The following is a 21,686-nucleotide window of genomic DNA, read 5'->3' as shown; positions in this document are numbered from 1 at the left end:
TTTAAAAAGCCAGAAGTGGTGCTGTGGCTCAAGTGGTATTGCTCCAGCCTTGAGAAAGCCCAAGAACAATGCTCAGGTTCTGAGTTCAAGCCCCAGGACTGGCAAAAAAATTTTAAAAAAATTTATTGGGAGTAGAGGTATGATTGAAGTAGTAAAGAAACAGTATGAGTAGGAAAGTCTAGTAAGAGTAAGAGGCTCTCTAAATTCAAGCCCCATTACTGGCACCAAAAAACAAAACAAAACCAGAGAGATTTTATTAATGAGTCTATTCTGATGAGATCAATATACTAAATAATGTAATTTTTAAATATATGTTAATTTGTATGCCTGATCGCAAACTATTCTTAGTGATCAGTGTTAAAATTCTTTCATGAGTGCTAGAGTTCTTCAAAGTATAAGATAGAATAATAGGTTCATTTTGGTTTTTATTATCTTTTAAGTAGTTACACAAAGGGGTTCCAGTTAGCCCAATTGATTTCAACTTAACAGAGCAAAAAAATGTTTATTGGTATGATTCAGATTCCACATTGCTGCTACCTCTGCAGAAACTACCACTTGTCAAGTTTTGACAGAGTTTAAAAAAAAAAGAACTACAATTACTGAAAAGAATTAAAATTTACCTCTGTTTTCCCACCCACATGTATATGTAAAGCCATATGTTCTTATATACATTTATATAAAACAACACATTGAAACAGACAGTATGTAGATAGATAAAAAGAATCCATCTGTTGTAAAGGCCTGCCATTCTTCTCCCATTAATTTTTTTTTTTTTTTGCTAGTCCTGGGGCTTGAATTCGGGGCTTGGGCACTGTCCTTGAGCTTTCACAAGATTAGTACTCTATCACTTGAGCCACTTCCAGCCTTTTCTGTGTATGTGTACTGAAAACTTGAACCCAGGGCTTTGTGCATGCTAGTCAAGCACTCTACCATTAGGCCACATTCCTGGCCCTTGGAAGTTATTTATTATTATTTTTATTATTACCACCAGTTCTGGGGCTTGAACTCAGGGCCTGAGCACTGTCCTAGTGCTTTCTTCAAGGCTAGTGCTCTGCCACTTGAGCCACAGCACCACTTCTGGCTTTTTCTAGTATGTGATATGGAAGAATCGAACCCAGGTCCTCATGCTTGCTAGGGAAGCATTCTACCACTAGGCCAAACTTCTGGCCCTTGGTTGTTATTTTATTTAATCTGTTTTTTTTTAATGTTAACAAAACAAAAACTTAAGGGGCTGGGAGCCTGGCCTAGTGGTAGCATGCTTGAAGCCCTGGGTTTGATTCCCTGGAACCACATGCACAGAAAAAGCTGTGACGATGTGGCTCAAGTGGCAGATTGCTAGCCTTGAGCAAAAAGTGTCCAAGGATAGTGCCCAGGCCCTGAGTTCAAGCCCCAAGACTTGCAACAACAATAACAACAACAACAAAAAACTTCAAGGTGTTTCTGAAATTTTACAATTTTTATTTCTGGTACAGTAAATGTTGATAGGTGTTCCCTATATAAGCACACATTTTCAAGTCTTTAATAATATTAAGATTATAGGCCGGGAGTTTGGCCTAGTGGTTAAAGTGCTTGCCTACCATGCATGAAGACCCGGGTTCGATTCCTCGGTACCACATACATAGAAAAAAGCCGGAAGTGGTGCTGAGGCTCAAGTGGTAGAGCTCTAGCCTTGAGGAAGTCCAAGGACAGTGCTCAGGCCCTGAGCTCAAGCCCAGGACTGGCAAAAAAAAAAAAATAATAATAATATTAAGATTATAAACTGCTCCTAAAACCAGAAATGTAGAAACTATTTCTTTAGTTAATATTTTACTCATTAAATGTATAATTTTTTGCCCTTTTTCTCATGTAGTGTTTTGAGAGTCCCTTCTACAGAATTTCAGACATTAAGTTATTTGTCTACTTTTAGTCTTTTTTCAAATAATTTAGAATTATGTTAGTAACTATTCATGTAATCTAATGGACTTGAAACATTCTGAATTGTCTTCCTTGAATGTAATTGAGTCAACTACAGCTTTCAGAAACTCAGTAATCACAGCATTTATCTTAAGTGGTTGTGTTGTTTTTCTTTTTTTCTATAGAATATCGCAGAAACCATTCTTAAAATAATAGTTTTTTTTTAAATTTTGGATATGACTGACTTTGTCCCCTGCAAAATTGGTATATTCACTGACCATAAACAAGATAGGAGAGAACTCTTGGCACTCCTGCCCTCTTTTTGAGTATTAATATAAAAGCTATAGTGGAAAAGGATCTCATACTAGGGTAATGTGTATTAGAATTAATTATTATGGCTTTATATATATATATATATATATTACTGTATGGATGTATGAATTTAACCTTGGGGGTGTGTGTGTATGTGTTTGATTTTTGGTACTAGGTTTGAATGTAGGCTTTAAACTTACTTGGCTTGTTAGAGTAACTTGGCTGGCACTCTACCACTTGAGACATGCCTTTAGCTGGTTGTTTTGAAGATGGAGACTTACGAACTTTTACTCCATTCCTCTGGATCTTATTAAGTTTATTGAGTAGCTAGGAAAACAGATATAAGCCATTAGTGTCTCAGCTTATCTGTAATTTTTAAAATATGGATTGTATATTTCTTTCTTTTTCCTACAAAGCTCCATATAATTTAATCACAAATTTTTATTTTTTTTTATTGGATTGTATTTTTCTTGTGTATGTGTACCAGTCCTGGGGCTTGAACTCAGGGCCCTGGGTACTGTCTCTGAGCTCTTTTTGCTCACTTAGGCCACAGCTCCACTTCCAGCTCTTTTTGGTGATTAATCAGACTTTCCTGCCCAGGCTGACTTCGAATTGAGCCCCTCAGATCTCAGCTTCCTCAGTAGCTAAGATTAGAAATATGAGCTATGTACTGATTTCTTTGTTTTTGTTTGTTTGTTTGTTTGTTTGTTTTTTACCAGTCCTGGGCTTGAGCTCAAGGCCTGAGCACTGTCCTTGGACTTTTTTTTTTTTTTCTCAAGGCTAGAGTTGTACCACTTCCGGCTTTTTTCTATGTATGTGTTACCTAGGAATCGAACCTGGGTCTTCATGCATGGTAGGCAAGCACTCTACCACTAGGCCAAACTCCCGGCCCCCTGATCTCTTTGTTTTTAAAGGCACAGTTTGGGTTTGACCTTAGATCTTTGTGCTTGCTAGGCAGGTAGTCTACAACTTGAATCAAACGCCAGTCATTTTCTGCTTTAGTTAGTTTTGGTTAGATTCTCATGTTTTTGTCTAGAGCTGTCTCTGAGTTGTGATCCTCCTACTTATGCCACCTGGTTAGCGGGGATCACAGTCATATGCTACCATACCCAGATATTTGGTTGAGATAGAGTCTTCCTAACTTTTTGCTTGGATTGGCCTTGAATTGAGATCCTCCCAGTCTCTGCCTCCTGAGTACCTGGAATTATAAGTATGACCTACCATACTCTCTGTAAGAGACTAGAGCTGTGAACTTAGATATCTCTGGGGATTCCTAGGCCAATTCCTGTAGACTGAGGGACATTGGGACTTCTTCATATATACCTTTTCCAGCTTTTCTTCTGTGTTTATGTTAGATGTTAAACATGAATGAATTATTGGGTACTTTTCCCCCTAAAATATTACTGACTTTTGGTTATCCTTATTATGATTAATTTTTTTTGTCTTACAAAGATCTTTGATGGAATTCAGGGTTTACACATCCTAGGCAAGCATTGTAGCCCTTGATACTAAAACTGATTTACTCTTCCTTTTTTTTTTTTTGGTCCGTTGTGGGGTTTGAACCTTGGACCTGGGCTTTGTCCCTGAGCTTTTCAGCTCAAGGCAAGTGCTTTGCCACTTGAGCCATAGCAACACTTTCAGTTTTCCGGTAGTTAATTAGAGATAAGAGTCTCACGGACTTTAGTGTGTGGGCTGGCTTTGAACTTCAGTCCTCAGATCTCACCCTCCTGAGTAGCTAGAATTGCAGGCATGAGCCACCAGCGCCTGGCTTGATTTACTTGTCTTTTAAAGCATTGATTTATACTTTTTATACAGGCAGTTGTCAAACATCTCATGGTAGGCCTTCTAAGCTATTCCCTTGAGTTCTGTTCTCAACACAAGGCTGCATTAAAAAAAAAAAAGTACATGTTTTTAGATATGTAAGGAGAAGAGGACTCTGTGTGTGTGTGTGTGTGTGTGTGTGTGTGTATGTGTATGTGTGTGTGTATGTGTGTGTGTGTGTGATCACTAGGGCTTGAACTGTGTCCTCACTGAGCTTTTTTGCTCATGGCTGGCTCTCTCCCACTTGATTACAACTCTCCTCTGGCTTTTTCCGGCTCACTGGAATATGTCTCAGATTTGTCTGCCAGGGCTGACTACAGCCTGCTATCCTCAGATGTCAGCTTCCTGAATAGCTAGGATTATAGATGTGAACCACCCACCCATTGTAGGCCAGAGTAATTGTTTTGTTTGCATATTTTTACAGTACAGTTTCTTAAACCCATTTGAAATGTTTAGGATGAAGCAATTAAGTTTTTAAGGAAGGAAGTTTGTTCTTTCTCTTGTAGGCAGCAATGGATTTCTGCATGAACATGAACACAAAAGCCAACAGGAAGAAGTTGGTACGAGCACTCTTCATAGTTCCTAGACAAAGGTAGGTTTTGCAAAGAATAATTTGTTGGTTTTACTCTGTGGTAGTAGCAGTAGTAGTTAGTGGTAGTAGTAATAGTAAAGCGAAAACTAAAAATCTCTCTTTTCTTTCCTCTTTCTCCGCGCCCCCCCCCCCCCCTATTTTTTTTTCTAGTACTGGGGCTTAAACTCTGAGCCTGGGTGCTGTTCTTGAGCTTCCTTTGCTCAAGGTTAGCACTATACCACTTGAACCACAACTCCACTTTGGCTTTTTCTTTGATTAATTGAAGATAAGGTCTTCCTTCCCAGGATGGCTTTGGAATGAAATCCTTAGATCTCAGCCTCCTGGTAGCTAGGATTACAGACATAAGCTAATGTCCTCAGCTTGAATGATGTCTTTAAATCAGTCACATCATCTTTTTAAAAATATTATATATTTTTTCCAAGTCCTGGGGCTTGAACTCAAGGCCTGGGCACTGTCCCTGAATTTTTTTTTACTCAAGGCTAGCACTTGAGCCACACTACTACTACTACTACTGGCCTTTTCTATTTATGTGGTATTGAGGAATCAAACCCAGGGCTTTTATGCATGTCAGGCAAGAACGTTACCACTAAGCCATATTCCCAGTCCTATTTTCCTATTATTTAAGAAAACATTTTAAACTAACTTGTCAGGCATGCTGGTTCATGCTTTGTAATCTTAGTATTCAGGAGACTCAGGCAGGGTTTGAGGCCTGCATGGGCTATATAAAATAATAAAAGGTACAGGTTTGGGGAAGATTTTTATTTTGTGCAAATATTTTAATTCAGTGCTAATTTATAAAAATTTAAATTAAAATTTTCAAATTATTTGAGTTATTATAACAACTTAGAGATCCCCTACCACTTCATGGATAGAAGTGGAAGTTACATTAATAATTACGTCGTGAGTAATTCAAGCCTTTCAAATTCTCCTCAGATCTCAGCTTCCTGAGAGGCTAAGGTTATAGACATGACTCATGACTCACTCAAACCGGGCTTACCTACCATCCTCTCTATCCCATTGGTCCTAATAGAAACCATTGTCTTAATTCTTTTTTTTTTTTTTTTAAACTCTGAGCCTGGGCACTGTCCCTGGGCTCCTTTTGTTCAAGGCTAACATTCTACCACTTGAGCTTACAGTGTGTATTTCTGTTTTTTTCTGTGACTAGAGTCTCATAGACTTTCCTGCCAAGGCTAGCTTTGAACCTCTATCCTCAGATCTTAGCTTCCTGAATAGCTAGGATTATAGGCGTGAGCCACTGAAGCCCAGCCTGTTCTAGGCTTTCAGGAAGATTTGCTGGCTTTCTTATGAGACTTTCAGTTGGATCTTTCTCACTAAATTTGCAGCTATGAAAGAATTTTTGTTGTTTTTTGAAATGTTAATATATTATACCACTGGATGGCACTATTGCATTGAGAAAAGCAGCATTGTGAAAAAAAACTCAAAAGGGCATTTGGTTGTGGATTTCAGAGTAAGTGACCTCAATCTTTGGTTGATTATATTTTACCTTTTTTTGGCATAATTCCTGCTGTAGTACTTTCTTTAGAGAAAATCTTTTGTTGTTTTTTTGTGGTGGTGTAGATCTAACCTAGGGGCCTTCTGCATGCTAATCAAGTGATCTGTCTCTGAGCCCTGTCTGTGTCTCTCTGTATGTACATATATATATATGTACAGTATGTGTATATATATATATACACATATACATATAAATTACAGTGTTTCCTCTACTGCCTCTTGCAGTAATTTTAAAATTTCAGGTCTGATGTAAAGGTTTTTGAACTACTTTGAGCATGCACATGTATGCACACACTATACGTTTGTGTATATATATGTATACATTTGTACACGTGTGTATGTGTATATGTACATACTGTACACATATGCATGTGTATATACAGAGAGAGAATAATTTTTTTAAGGTATTCATTTACAACTATGTAGTGTCTGCATTCTTTGATCTGAGGTTTCTAGAATGGTGTCTATAAGATCTATCTAATAGCATGGTTATTAGGACTCAGTGTGTGTACTGTCTATAGTTGGCCCTGGCATATTAATAAGAAATAATTGGTATTTTAAAAAGAAGTAATAGCCAGGTGCTGACCGCTCATGCCTGTAATTCTGGCTACTCAGGAGGCTGAGATCTGAGGGTTGTGGTTCCAGTGTAGTCCGGGCAGGAAAGTCTGTGAGAATCTCATCTCTTATTAATCACAGAAAAGCTGGAAGTGGCATGTGGCACAAATGGGAGAGTACTAGCCTTGAGCATAAAGGAGATTAGGGAGAGTACCCAAGCCCAGAGTTTGAGCTGTAGGATTGGCAAAAAAGAAAGAAAAATAATAATAAAGGCATAAATGGAATACAAAGCTTTTTGAGGATTTTAGGTATGAATATTTCCATTCTTTTTTTTTTTTTTTGCCAGTCCTGGGCTTCAGCTCAGGGCCTGAGCACTGCCCTTGGACTTTCTCAAGGTTAGAGCTCTACCACTTGAGCCTCAGCACCACTTCTGGCTTTTTTCTATGTATGTGGTACCGAGGAATCGAACCCGGGTCTTCGTGCATGCTAGGCAAGCACTTTAACCACTAGGCCAAACTCCCGGCCCAATATATTTCCATTCTTACACCTTGTGTAAGGTGTAAGATCCTTGTGTCTCAGGGTAAATCTATTTCTGCTAGGAGTTTTCTTAAGCCTTTCATAATACATAGTTTTTTTCTTATAACAAATGATTTTTTGCACAATTCTGTAGCATAATGTTCTATTCAGAACCAATTAAGACTTACAGGATAATTTGTTTCTGTTCTAAATGGCCTTAGGCTGTCATAGCTTTAGCTCCTGTGGTTTACTTTTTACCGCCCTTGCCTCCTTTGTTAGCTGCCATTAGTTGCTGCTGTCAGTGTAGCTGCTTTCTAAGCAGTTAGCACTGCTTTTCATTTTCATCCTGTGATCTTCAGAGTGTTAAATTACTTATCAATCAGATTTTATAAAATGGTATCTGTGCCAGAAATGGAAACTACAATGGAGAGTTGATTCCAATTAGTAGTGGCTGCCTGGGGTGGTGGTTAAGCAGGCTTCTGGAGCTGCAACCACATTTGATGGGAAAGAGTGTCCTGACAGCAGACAAGGGTGACATGCATTCCATGTCCTTCTATGCCGTCTAAAGTGAGATCTTGAGTGAGGTCTAAGTGGTTCTGTGACCATTAAACTATGGAAGCAACTGTAGATTTTACAATACTATTGTCACTTCTTAAATGGTTTTAGGTTATTGGTTACTGTTAATTTTAGACATGGAAAATTCCAAATAAGTTACCCCTTGTTAGATGAAAGGATTCTGTTTTGTACCATTTTTTTTGGGGGGGGCAGTCCTGGGGCTTGGCCTGGGCACTGCCTTCAGTTTTCTCAAGGCTAGCTCTCTACCACTTGAGCCACAGCAACACTTCCTGCTTTTTGTTTGTGTATGTGGTACTGAGGAATTGAACCTGGGTCTTCGTGCCTGCTAGGCTAGCACTCTACCAGTGGCCATGCTCCCAGCCCTGTTTTACACTTTTTAAGTTATCTCTAATTTGGTAAATAGTCAATAATTATGTAATTCAAGGCTTAAGTCATGTTAAAATGTCTGATTTTCCTCTTTCAGCATATCATATTTTATCAAAATTATATAGTTAGTCAAATTACAGATATGATAAATAACTGAATAGAAAATGCTAAATGATTAATAAACTTTAAAAGCTTATTGAATTCCCAGATATTTCAAGATGATCATAAATAAGCCTGTGTATGAGTGATTAGTTTTTATATCTGGGAAAATTGATTTTAAAAATGAATTACTTCTGGTCTTGCTTTCCTTTTACACATATACATAACTTTTGCAGGTTGGATTTGTTACCATTTTATGCACGATTGGTCGCTACATTGCATCCCTGCATGTCTGATGTAGCAGAGGATCTTTGTTCCATGCTGAGGGGGGATTTCAGATTCCATGTATGTATTTAAGCTTTTATTTTGTAATATATATGTCTATGTATATTTATACATCAAGTGAATTTCAAGTGAGAATTCTTTGAGAGATATTATTTTGTATGTAAGTATACTTTTGAACTTTAATAATATAACAGTTCAGAATTTATGGAATTCCAAAATTTTAAATATACTCAACAAAGCTTGAAATTGGTGATATTCCAACAAAAAAGGGAACCTTGTTCCTGTCTTATTCCCTTATGTAAGTGCTTTTTGTACTTAAGAATTAAAAAACATTTTCCAAGGTTGATGAAGTACTGGTCCAGAAGAAACAAGATTGACACTGAAGAGTCGCGTTGAAGTACAGATATTCAGAGCACAAGAATTTCCATAAATTCGAAGGCTTGAGTGAATTTTGCTCTTTCCCATTTCTTACTAATTTTTTCCTTAAAATTCTTTATCCTGGATGGTGGGGAATTGTTTTTAAGTGGTACTCTGTCTGGCATATACCAGGGGCCTGGTGAGGGAAGCATACAGTTTCCCTTCCTTTCCAGTCCTAGGAATTCAGACTATGTGTTAATAGTTCTTCTAATTCCTTACTAATTAGTCATGCTTTGGAATTGATTGAGCTTCAGCCACAGACTTGGTGGAGTAAAAATGATAGGGTAGAGGTTACTTCGAGTAAGTATGGTAGGCTAGAGTATTGATGGTGTAGAGAATTTGCCTAGCAATCTGCCAAGCAACCAATAAGCCCCTGAATTCACTCTGGAGTTAACACCTCCCACCCAAAAAAGTCCTGAAAATGATTTAAATTCATATGTTTAGATTAGCTAGTAAACAATTGTATTTAAATTCCTAGCTTTATAATAAGTTGTTTGTAATATAAAGTCAGGAAATATTTGTTGTGTTTAGTAGTGCTTATTGTACTCATTATATGCAAATCATTAGTATTGTTGAACACTCAAACAGTTTCTGAGGTCAGGAACCGTAAGATAAAGTGGAGAAACAGACATAAATACAAAGAAGAGAAGGGAAGTTTTATTTTTTTAAATTTGTTATTATAGAGGTGGTTACATTTACATGAGTCAGTACATTTCCTTTTGTAGTCTCATCTGTTTTCTCTCCCAGTTCCCCCCGTCTTGTTACCACCCACAAGTTGTATAGTTGACTTCCATTAATGTCCAGTGAGCTCCCTTGCTGTACTTTTTCATCCCTTGTTCCTGGAGTTCTGTGCCCTCTCTTAACACTACCAAAGATATACATGTGAAAATACCACATATAAGGTAAAGAAGACAGAACTTCAAAAACTTAAAAAAAAATCTTTTGTTTCCATATTTTGGAGTTCTTTTCAGTATGTGTATATTATTTTATATAAGTAGGCACTTGGGCATTGTGCCTTTGTGATTCTCTAAAAGTATCCTATCCTGGATAATTTGTCATGTCCCAGTGCATTTTAGATATAGCCTCTGAATATCAGAGAGAACATATGTCATGTGTCTCTCTGAGCTTGGCTTACCTCACTTACCATGATTTGTTCTAGTTCCATCCATTTTTCTGCAAATGACATTTTATCTTTTCTAATGGCTGTATAAAATTCCATTGGATGCAGGTACCACAGGTTTTTTTTTTTTTTATCTACTCATCTGTTGAGGGTATCTGTGCTGTTTCTTTCCATATCTTGGCTATTGTGATTAATATGGCAATGAACATGGATGTGTAGATGTCCTTATCATATCCTGGCTCATGATGTTCAGAGTACATGCCTAGGACTGGTATGGCTGAGTTGTAGGGAAGGCCTGTGTTTATTTTATTTTATTGTATTGTATTTTGTCAGTTGTGGGGCTTGAACTCTGGGCCTGGGTGCTGTCCCTGAGCTCTTTAGCTCGAGGCTACTGCCCTACTCCTGGGCCTGGGTGTTGACCCTGAGCTCTTCAACTCAAGGCTACCACCTTACCCCTTGAGCCACAGCCCCACTTTCTGTTTTCTAGTGATTAATTGGAGATAAGAGTCTCATGGTCTTTAGTGCCTGGGTTGGCTTTGAACTGAGATCCTCAGATCTTAGCCTCCCGAGTAGCTAGAAGTACAGGCAGAAATAACACAACAACAAGAAACGCAATGGGCTGCTAATTGATATGGTAACATTTGAAGAGGAAGATTTATGTTTCAAAAAACTTGAGAACTGTTGATTTAAGCAGTTAAATAGTTGTGTATGTGTATTTTTAGAGCCTCTTTAAGTATGAGAAAATGCATTATCTCTCTAAATTCTGTGATATAGAACTTTTGTGGAATACTTTCTAGGGTGAGTGTTATACAGAGGAATTTTTCCTTAGAATAATTTGAAAGTAATAAATTAGACCCAATTTGAAATGCTTGGAATGAATCTAGCATATTAAAAATAGTAGGTCTTATCAGAGTGACTCCAAATGTTGATTATTTCAGCAATATTTTTCTTTCAATTGTAGGTTCGAAAAAAGGACCAGATCAATATTGAAACAAAGAACAAAACTGTTCGTTTTATTGGAGAACTGACGAAGTTTAAAATGTTCACAAAAAATGATACATTGCATTGTTTAAAGGTTAGTGCCGATTTGTTTGTAATAGAAAAATTTAAAGTAGTGAATAAAATGGAATAATCAAATGTTTGAATAGTTAAAAAAAAAAACCAAAGTAGAAAGAAAAGTTAAGTAATCATTAAAATAGGACATGAACAGAATGTACAACAAATAATAAGATGGTAGAAGCAACTGCAGTTTATCATCTGTTAACCTGTATGTTTTATATAATTGATGATAAAATGCGTCAAGTTAAAGCTGTAAGAATATAAGACTTGATTTAAAACAGGAGCCTGGCCTAGTGGTAGAGTGCCTGCCTAATATGCACTAAGCCTTGGGTTCAATTCCTTGGTACCAAATACACAGAAAAACAAAAAGAAGCCAGAAGTGGCACTGCGGCGCAAGGGATAGAGCCTTGAAAAAGCCCACGGACAGTGCCTAGGTCTTGAGTTCAAGCCCCAGGACTGGCAAAATATGAGTGCATGCAAAAAAAAAAAAAAAAGAAAGAAAAGAAAAACAACAACAACAAAAAAACTGTGACACTTATCTGTCATCCATCCCAAGCTGTAAATGTAATCTGCCTCTCACCTCGTCAAAAAACAGGGCTTAGAGACATGGAGAGACATGGCTTAGCTTAGCAAGCATCAGGCCCTGAATTCAGACCTCAGCACTCCCTCTTCCCACAATGAGAGGTTAAAGTAAAAAGATGGAAAAGGTATATTTTGCAAATACTAATAAAAGTAGTTTCACTAAACTGTTTTCAAAGTAGTCTGAAAGGTATGAAGCATTATTCTTGTGTGTATGTACTAATCCTGGACTTGAACTCGGGGTTTGGCTGCTGTCCTTGAACTATTTTGTTCAAGGCTAATAGTGCTCTACCACTGGATCCACAGTTCCACTTCCAGCTTTTGGGTGATTAATTGGAGAAAAGAGTTTCACATGCATGAAACCCAGGTTAAATCCCTAGATACCACATAGAAAAATCTGGAAGTGGCGCTGTGACTCAAATTATAGAACACTAGCCTTGAGAAAAACCCAAGGACAATGCCCAGGCCCCGAGTTTAAGCTCAGGACTGGCCAAAAAAAAAAAAAAAAAAAAAATCGGAAACCTTTTTCCTGCTTGTGCTGGCTTCAAACAACAATCCTTAGTTTCAGCCTCCTGAGTAGCTAGGATTAAAGGCAAGAGCCTTTTTGGTGGGTCATGGTGCTTGAACTCTGGCCCGGGTGCTGTCTCTGAGCTCTTCAGCTCAAGGCTAGTGCCCTACCTTTGAGCCAAGCCTCAGTTCCCATTTTCTAGAGATTAATTGGAGATAAGAATCTCAGGTCCTGGGGCTGGGAGTTTGGCCTAGTGGTTGAAGTGCTTGCCTAGCATGCACGAAGACCCGGGTTCGATTCCTCGGTACCACATACATAGAAAAAAACCGGAAGTGGTGCTGAGGCTCAAGTGGTAGAGCTTTAACCTACCTAAATTTCAGTTTTTTTAAAAACGTAAGTAGAAAAAGATTAGGGTACATACTAAAATGTATGGTTATCTGTTTAGAAATTTTATATAATAGTCATGTGATACTTGGTCAAATACTCATGGAAAAAATTTTATAGCCATATGTAGCATATATTTATATCTAATAATATATAAAGGGCTTTGACAAATATATTTCTGAAAGGAAAGGTATTAAATATATAGTTTTTATGTCAGCATTTTATGGCAGAACACAAAGATGCCAACAGTGACACTTACTAAAAGTGCACTGGATTTTATTTTCTGCCTAGACATTTTTACACTTGCTGCATGTAAATACTTTACTAAGATTGAAGTGTTGTCTGTAGTTTTTCATCATTCATTTTATTCCAGATGCTTCTATCAGACTTTTCTCATCACCATATTGAAATGGCATGTACCCTACTGGAAACATGTGGACGATTTCTTTTTAGATCTCCAGAATCACACCTGAGGACCAGTGTACTTTTGGTAAGAGCTTAAGCATTCTGGTAAGAACTTTAGGTTCTTGATTTATTTCAGTGGTTAAAATATTGACTAAGGCTGATTGTCTTTCACTACTATATGCATACAAACATTTCTCTCTGAAATATAATATCTCATACATATGGAGAAGCAGTTCTGAGATATGACATAGCTGCATTTGAACTCATCAATAGCCTAATATTTCACCCAGTTTAGGATGGTTTTGTGAGTATAAAAAAGAAGGCCAGGGACTGGGAGTTTGACCTAGTGGTAGAGTGCTTGCTTAGCTTGCATGAAGACCCAGGTTCGATTCTTCACTACCACATACATAGAAAAAAGCTGGAAGTGGTGCTGAGGCTCAAGTGGTAGAGCTTTAATTTTGAGAAAGTCCAAGAACAGTGCTCAGGCCCTGAGCCCAAGCCCAGGACTCGCAAAAAAAAAAAAAAAAAAAGCAGGCCATAGGGCTGGGAGTTTGGGCTAGTTGTAGAGTGCTTGCCTAGCATGCATGAGGACCTGGGCTCAATTTCCCAGTATCACATACATAGAAAAAAAGCTGGAAGTGATGCTGAGACTCTAGTGGTAGAGCTTGGCTGTGTTTTAGAAAATTCATTTATTAATGTATTGTTAAGTTTTATTTATATCCCTCCTCGGCAATATTTTAGATCCTAAGTATATAATAGTAAAGAAAACATCAAGTTGGGCACAATGGCTCACGCTTGTAATCCTAGCTACTCTGGGAGCCGAGATCTTAGGATTGTAGTTCAAAGCTAGCCTGGGCACTAAAGTCCGTGAGACTCTTATCACCAATTAACCACCAGAAAACAGGAAGGGTGCTATGGCTCAAGGAGTAGGGTAGTAACCTTGAGCTGAAGATCTCAGAGATAGGGCCCAGGCCCAGATTTCAAGCCCCATTATGTCTATAGACATAATGTTTTATTACATAGATTAATATATATCTATGATATACAAACCCTTAGCCTAATTTTGATTATGTTCTAAAAACTAAGTGCCAGTGATTGCATATAGAGATTCCCTTCTTGAATACTTGTTTGTTAAACATGTCATTTGAAATATAATGTAATAATCAATGTTAATAAATTCTTTAAAAAAAGAAAAGAAAACATTGAAGCTTATCAAACATAGCTATCGCCACCCCACCTCAAATTCTTTTTTGTGTCCATTCTGGGGCTTGAACTTAGGTCCTGGGTGGTAATCCTGACTTGTTTGCACAAGACTAGTGCTACTACTTGAACCACAGCTCTGCTTCTGGCTCCTTTGGTTGTTTAGTGGCAGTAAGAGTCCACAGACTTTGTTGCTCAGACTAGCTTCAAACCGTGGTCCTTGGATCTTTGCCTCCTGAGTAGCTAAGATTACAGGCATGAATCACCACCAGTACCAAGCTGTCTTTCCTAAATTTGAAGTCTTCAACCACCCTACTCCACAACACACCTTCCTGAAACTGATTGTTGATTTCACTGGTCAAGCTCAGAAACTACTCAGTGTGTAGCGCCTGTATGACTCGGCTTCTCCACAGTCTCAAGCTGCTGCCACGCTTGTTTTAAATCAACTCTTACATTCTATAGCTTTAACTTGGTATACTTCGTCATCAGTTACATAAAACATAAGGTGTAACTGATGATACAGCTGCAGTTGCTTCTACCATCTTACTATTTGTTTTACATTTTGCTCACGTATTTCTTAATTTTATTGATAAATTTTCTTTCTACTTCTTTGGTATTTTTTAACTAATCAAATATTTAATCATTCCATTTTATTCAGGTACTTGACTGTCACCTATCCTAAGCTGTGTAGGAAACAGACTAGAGGATTGTGGTTCTAGGCCAACCAGGGCAGAAAAAGCTACCTGGCTTTTTCTCAGTTCGCAGACCCTCTCAGCCTCACTTTGTTTTCAGGGCTTCTGTTTTTACTGTGCTTTCTGCTCTGCACCTTCTTCCGTGGTTCTAAAGCTCTGTCATGCTTCGGATCCTAGCTTGAGTGTCACTTACTCAGAGTATTCTTACATTGTTTACTCCTAAAATACGTTTCTTTTTATTCTATGTCTTGCTACCATGTCATTTTCCATACACCATTGATCATGATTATTATTGAAAAGATTAGTAGTTTAATTGTCTCTCTTGCTATACTAGACCACTAAGTTGTAAGAATTATGTCTGTCTTCTTCATTATGGAATTTTTATTAATTTGCATATTGCTTAACACGTAATATGTGTCAAGTAAAATATTTTCTTGAATGGTTGCATGAATGCAGAATTAGTATTTGTGTGTGATGGTCCTGGGGTTTCAACATAGTTCATCCTTACTAGATAAGAGTTCTGCTACTTAAGCCATGAAAGTGTTTAGTTTAATTTGACCCTTTTATTTTAGGAGCAAATGATGAGAAAGAAACAAGCAATGCATCTTGATGCAAGATATGTCACGATGGTAGAGAATGCCTATTATTACTGCAACCCACCTCCGGCTGAAAAGACAGTAAAAAAGAAACGGCCTCCTCTTCAGGAGTATGTCCGGAAGCTTCTCTACAAAGATCTCTCTAAGGTCACCACCGAGAAGGTAATCTTAGTTATGTCACCTCTTAATTGTCAATTCAAGACTTGTAGTAGTGGTAGTGCTGTCAGATAGAAATTCAAGCAAGATAGAGGTAGAGACCCTATGTTGACTGATTTTTGTGCAGTTCATCCTATGAAGGGATTTGTATAATGGTGTGTCTTATTTGAAACATACATTACTTTTTTCTTACAGCCCTTTTTCTCACTAAAATAGTAGCCACTAAACTTATTTATTAGGGTTTTTTCCCCCCTAACTTTAGTTGTTTTTCCAGTTCTAGGGCGTGGAGCTTAAGCCACATCATTATTTTTGAGAGTTGTTGTTATTGTTGTTTTTTGCCAATCCTGGGCTTGAGCTCAGGGCCTGAGCACTGTCCTTGGACTTTCTCAAGGCTAGAGCTCTACCACTTGAGCCTCAGCATCACTTCCAGCTTTTTTCTATGTCTGCGGTATTGAGGAATTGGACCTGGATCTTTGTGCATGCTAGGCAGGCACTCTACCACTATGCTAAACTCGCAGCCCCAAGAGGTTTTTTTTGTTTGTTTGTTTGTTTTGTTTTTGAGATGACTCCTTGCCAAGGCAGGGCTGGACAAAAATTTTCTTATTTATGTATCCCATCTTAGCTGAGATAGGGGTTTGTGAACTTCTTTCCTCTAGCTAGTGTGGTGCTATAATTCTCCTGATCTCAGCCTCTCATGTAGCAGGGACGACTGGTATGTACTGCTGTGTTTGGCTGTTGGTTGAGATGGGGCTTCAATAACTTTTTGCCTAGACTGACTTTAAATTATTATCTCTCCTTTATGAGTTGCTAAGTTTATAGCCATGAACCATTGATAGTGGTCTCATTTAAATTTTGATACTAAATACAAATTTGAAACTCCTCAGTATTTTCAATTGATGATTTTGCTTCATTGTAGAACAGAACATTTCCCTGGGGGACTCTGTTAAGTTGAAACATAGCAGTTTTCTTCTCAAAGTAGAATGTGATAAGGAATGACAGTACAGCTTTGGCAGTTAGAACTTTCTAAGTTATCAGTAGTAAATGTTTAAAACTATTTTATGGGGCAGGAGTTTGGCCTAGTGGTAGAGTGCTTACCTGGCGTGCACAAAGACCCAGGTTTCATTCCTCAGTCCCAGAAAAAAGCCAGAAATGGTGCTGTGGCTCAAGTGGTAGAGCTCTATCCTTGAGAAAGCCCAAGGATAGAGGCCCTGAGTTCAAGGCCCAGGATTGGCAAAACAAAACAAAACCAAAAGCTATTTTATGCTTAGCTAAACTGTTGGAAAATATTGAATGCTGTGTTGGTGTGGTAGAGGTGATATAAGAACACAGAGCCTCTGTGGATATAGGGATATGGAGACCATAGAGGAATATTTTCCAGTCAGCTAGTAGTACCCATTTTCTTCTTATGACAGTATAAAAAAGTGCTTTTTAGCTAGAGCTCTGCAAGTTTCAAGTTACTAGTAGGATTTTTGAAATAGGAAAGCTGACATTTAGGGACCATTAGTAATGTAATTGGCACTTTCCTATGTACTTCATATATTTTAATTTGTTGAATCATAACTATAAAGTATGAGTAATTTTAATTTCCCATTTTACATATAAGGGAATTTAAGTTGTTGTAACCCAACATTTTTAATGTACTGTCTTCCTTTTTGTGGGGGAGGGAGCTGTAAGTGTGGTTTTGAGCTTAGGATCTTGCACTTATAGGCAGGCTCTCTACCATTTGAGTGGTTGTGTGTGTGTGAGTATGAGCTTGAATTATAGGCCTTGTGTTCTAACTAGGTTTTTCACTCATTGATGGTGCTCTACTACTTGAGCCATGCCCCTGTTCCCAGCTTTTTGCTGGTTAGAGATAAGTCCCTCAGCTTTGTCTGTTTGGGTTGATTCAAAACCATGGTTTTCAGGTCCCAGCCTTCTGAGCCACCAGTACCTGTTCTGTCTGGTTTTGTTTTGTTTTTGTTTCTGTGGGTCAAGGGGCTTAAACTCTGGGCCTGGGTGCTGTCCCTGCCTGAGCTCTTCAGCTCAAGCTACTGCCCTACACTTGAGCCAAGCCCCACTTCCCATTTTCTAGAGATTAATTGGAAATAAGAGTCTCAGGTCCTTTTGTGCCCGGGCTGGCTTTGAACTTTGATCCTTAGATCTCAGCCTCCTGAGTAGCTAGGATTACAGGCATGAGCCACACGCCTGGCTTGGGTTTGTTTTACCTTGTCTTTTAACTACTTGGGCTTGGGTTTATGTATGCTAAAAAATGATATTAAAAAAAATACAATTGTTTCCAACAAATGATACATAAAAGAACATTTTTAGTAAACTTTGGCTATTTCTTTCAGTAACCTGAGTATGTGACATCATACTATTGGCCTGACTGAAAACTTAGAGGGAATTAAGAAGCTGGGAGTTTGGCTTACTGGTAGAGTGCCCTGCCTAGTATGCATGAAGACCTGGGTTCTATTCTTTAGTACCACATACATAGAAAAAGCCAGAAATGGTGCTGTGACTCAAGTGGTAAAATTCTATCCTTGAGAAAGTGCAAGGACAGTGTTCAGGCCCTGAGTTCAAGCCCTGGGACTGACAAAGAAAGAATGAGAAAAAGAAAGAAAATTTGAGAGAATGAAGAAAAGACTATTATTTGTTCACATTTCTTTGTGCTTCTCCTAATAATTTAGACCAAATTCTCTTCATCTAGGTTTTGAGACAGATGCGAAAGTTGCCCTGGCAGGACCAAGAAGTGAAAGACTATGTTATTTGTTGTATGATAAACATCTGGAATGTGAAATATAATAGTATTCATTGTGTAGCCAACCTCTTAGCGGGATTAGTGCTCTATCAAGAGGATGTTGGCATCCATGTTGTGGATGGAGTTCTAGAAGATATTCGATTGGGAATGGAGGTAACAAGGACTTCCTTTAAAGTGACCATCTTTAAATCCTATTTGCTAATAACCTTATTGTATTAGATTTCCTACTGTGATTGAGTTCTTTTAGGCCTATTTGGACAGTTTTTTTTTTAATGATTTATAAGTAACTATTGAGAATTAAATAATGTGAATCTGTAAACCTGTTAATTTAGAGAAAATTGATGGTCATTTTATGAGTGCTTCCCTTTTATCGTTAAATTTAGATGTACTGTTTCTTTTTTGTTGTTGTTGTTGTTGTTTTTGTTTTGTTTTGTTTTTTGCCAGTCCTGGGCTTGAGCTCAGGGCCTGAGCACTGTCCTTGGACTTTCTCAAGGCTAGAGCTCTACCACTTGAGCCTCAGCACCACTTCTGGCTTTTTTCTATGTATGTGGTACCGAGGAATTGAACCCGGGTCTTCATGCATGCTAGGCAAGCACTTTAACCACTAGACCAAACTCCCGGCCAGATGTACTGTTTCTTAATTCATAGGTTGCAGAGAAAATAGATTAGAAGGAATAGGAAGTTACAGTTCATTTAGTGTTAGCAAAGAAAGTTGTAGCTTGACTGAATATTTAACATGTTCTTTTTATTAAAACATTTTAAATATACACAACCAGAAGTCACTATCTTATTAAAAAATGAGTATGGAATGCTGTTTCTCTGTTGTGTTCTTTGAGTACATTGGTACTATTATAGTATAGATGAGATGTGCAGCACATTATTTCTCCACAGTAACATTATCTGTGCTTTTGTTTTGTTTTGCAGGTTAATCAACCTAAATTTAATCAGAGGCGTATCAGCAGTGCTAAGTTCTTAGGGGAATTATATAACTACCGAATGGTGGAATCAGCTGTTATTTTCCGAACTCTCTATTCTTTTACTTCATTTGGTGTTAACTCTGATGGCTCTCCAAGTTCCCTGGATCCTCCTGAGCATCTTTTTAGAATTAGACTCGTATGCACTATTTTGGATACCTGTGGCCAGTACTTTGACAGAGGTTCCAGTAAGCGGAAGCTTGATTGCTTCCTTGTATATTTTCAGGTATACAAGCAGAATATGCAGTTTGGCATTACTTAATAAATTGTATGTGCTACAAAAATATTAGCAAAAGGAAGTGGCACTGTGGCTCAAGTGGTAGAGCGATAGCTTTGAGCTGAAGAGCTCAGGGACAGCGCCCAAGCCCAGAGTTCAAGCCCCACAACCAAAAATAAATAAATAAATAAATATATATGTATGTATACACACACATATATATATGCCAAGAAGCGCTACAATGTGTATATAATATATATTCATATATATTAAAATTAATGTATTTCCCTAACAATGCTTTTAGATATTTCAGATTTTATGGTGGCTTTTACTATGTGGGCATTCTAGTTGTAGCATTTATGCTTGATAATGTTTCATCAATTTTGAAGTACTTTAGTTATAGTTTGTAAGCTTGGTAAAATAATTTATAGGCTGTGGAATTGGAAATGGTAATTTGTTAGTTAAGTTTGTGATTGTTTTCTTTGGGTGTATAAGTGTTGTCCCTGAGCTTTGGTGCTAAAGGCTAGTGCTCTACCACTTGAGCTCTACTTCCAGCTTTTTTTGGTGATTAATAGGATATATGAGTCTCACGGACTTTCCTATCTGGCCTGGCTTTGAACTTCAGTCCTCAGATCTTAACCTCCTGAGTAGCTAGGATTACAGGCATGAGCCATCAGTGCACAGTATAAATTTGTGATTTAAAAAAAATGTTCTAAATTGAATTTTGCCATGTAGCTTAGGATGGCCTCGAATTTGCGATCTTATTTAATCTCCCAAGTGCTTGGATTACAGGCATGTTTTACCATGCCTAGCTACACTTGTGTTTTTGTATATTTGATAACATCTTCTCTTTCTTATATGTTTTGGTTTATGTTTGAAATTCTAGTTCCTGCCACTTTAGGCAGATGTTATTTCTAGCATAGAAATATTGTTCACTTATTAGTAAATGCTTGGATTATTGCTTCTTAATATTATTTTAGTCAGTCATATACCCTTGTGATTTAAAACAAATACAATATAAATTAAATTCAGTACAAATGCAGGGGTATTACTTGACTCCAATAAAATTTATGATCCAAAAGTTAACTTGGAGGTTGATTGATGGTGGGTAGGCTAGCAACTATTTACTATTTTGGAGTGGACAGTTCACTGCCAAGTACTTAAGATGTAAGAGTGAAAGCCAATAGAGTCCTGTGATTCTGTGTAATTAGAGTCTTTGGCAATTCATTTGCCCATTGATAAGAAAATGGATTTAATATTAGAGTTTGAGGCATTAAAAATATATCCACATCATGGCTGTTGTTGACTTGGGGTAGTCTTAGTAATATACTGTTAACTCTGTTCTACTACCATACCTTTGCAATGTACTTCAGCTTGTTACTCCTTACTTTCTGAACTGATGAGCATAAAATGAGAAAAGAAATTTCAGTTTCCTTTTGTGTCTTAAGGACTACCTTTAATTGAAAACAACTAAAAAAGAGAGATTTGCTCCAAAATAGCAGCCCTATCTATTGGCATTTTCTTTCAGAGAGAATCCTTATTTGCATTCTGCCAACCTAGGCAGAGAGGAAAAAAATCACAATAAAATATCCAGGAGCACATGCATGTATGAAAGTAGAATAATGAAGCCTGTTTTTAAAGAAGTTCAAAAGGGGAGACCGGGATAAGGACATATAGGGGGCATAAACTTGATCAAAATATATACATGTATGGAAATATAATGAAACCATTTGTACAATTGACATATATATATACTAATAAAATAGACAAAAGTAAATATCTAGAAGCAGAAATAGACCAAGATATTTTCCAAATTAATTAGAATACTGTAGCAGAAATATACCTAGGAAATGGAAATCAGCAATATGTGAGGTCTGGGAAATGATGTGTTATATTCTCCCTAGCAGAGTGGAGAGTTAAGTTTTAGAAGGCCACATAGAACTACCTGGTGCAGTGCTTCTGAAACTGATGTCACCTGGTGGCATTGCTAAGCGACAGATTTTGATTGTATGTCAAGGGTGATGGCCAGATGTGTTTGTAAAACACCTGAAGGAAAAACGGTCCACACTTTGAATAGCAAGGACCTAGCACAGCCTGGAGAGGAAGAATGAAGTA

General features: G+C 37.7%; 1 protein-coding gene across 2 annotated transcripts in view; it reads left to right on the top strand.

Annotated features, from left to right (window-relative positions):
• Upf2 (UPF2 regulator of nonsense mediated mRNA decay) overlaps positions 1 to 21,686 on the top strand; it is a 75,287-nt gene that overhangs the window by 30,102 nt on the left and 23,499 nt on the right. For both annotated transcript variants that reach the window (XM_090318894.1, XM_090318895.1), the window contains exons 8-14: positions 4,533 to 4,618; positions 8,479 to 8,587; positions 11,026 to 11,139; positions 12,968 to 13,084; positions 15,464 to 15,649; positions 18,330 to 18,533; positions 19,305 to 19,580. In XM_090318894.1, the coding sequence (XP_090175020.1) occupies positions 4,533 to 4,618; positions 8,479 to 8,587; positions 11,026 to 11,139; positions 12,968 to 13,084; positions 15,464 to 15,649; positions 18,330 to 18,533; positions 19,305 to 19,580 (1,092 nt within the window). The remainder of the gene's footprint in view (positions 1 to 4,532; positions 4,619 to 8,478; positions 8,588 to 11,025; positions 11,140 to 12,967; positions 13,085 to 15,463; positions 15,650 to 18,329; positions 18,534 to 19,304; positions 19,581 to 21,686) is intronic.

This window comes from Megascapheus bottae, chromosome 26, assembly GCF_031878675.1.
Source record: "Megascapheus bottae isolate mThoBot1 chromosome 26, mThoBot2.hap1, whole genome shotgun sequence".
In the NCBI taxonomy this organism is placed as follows: domain Eukaryota; kingdom Metazoa; phylum Chordata; class Mammalia; order Rodentia; family Geomyidae; genus Megascapheus; species Megascapheus bottae.
This window is presented reverse-complemented; position numbering and strand designations above follow the sequence as displayed.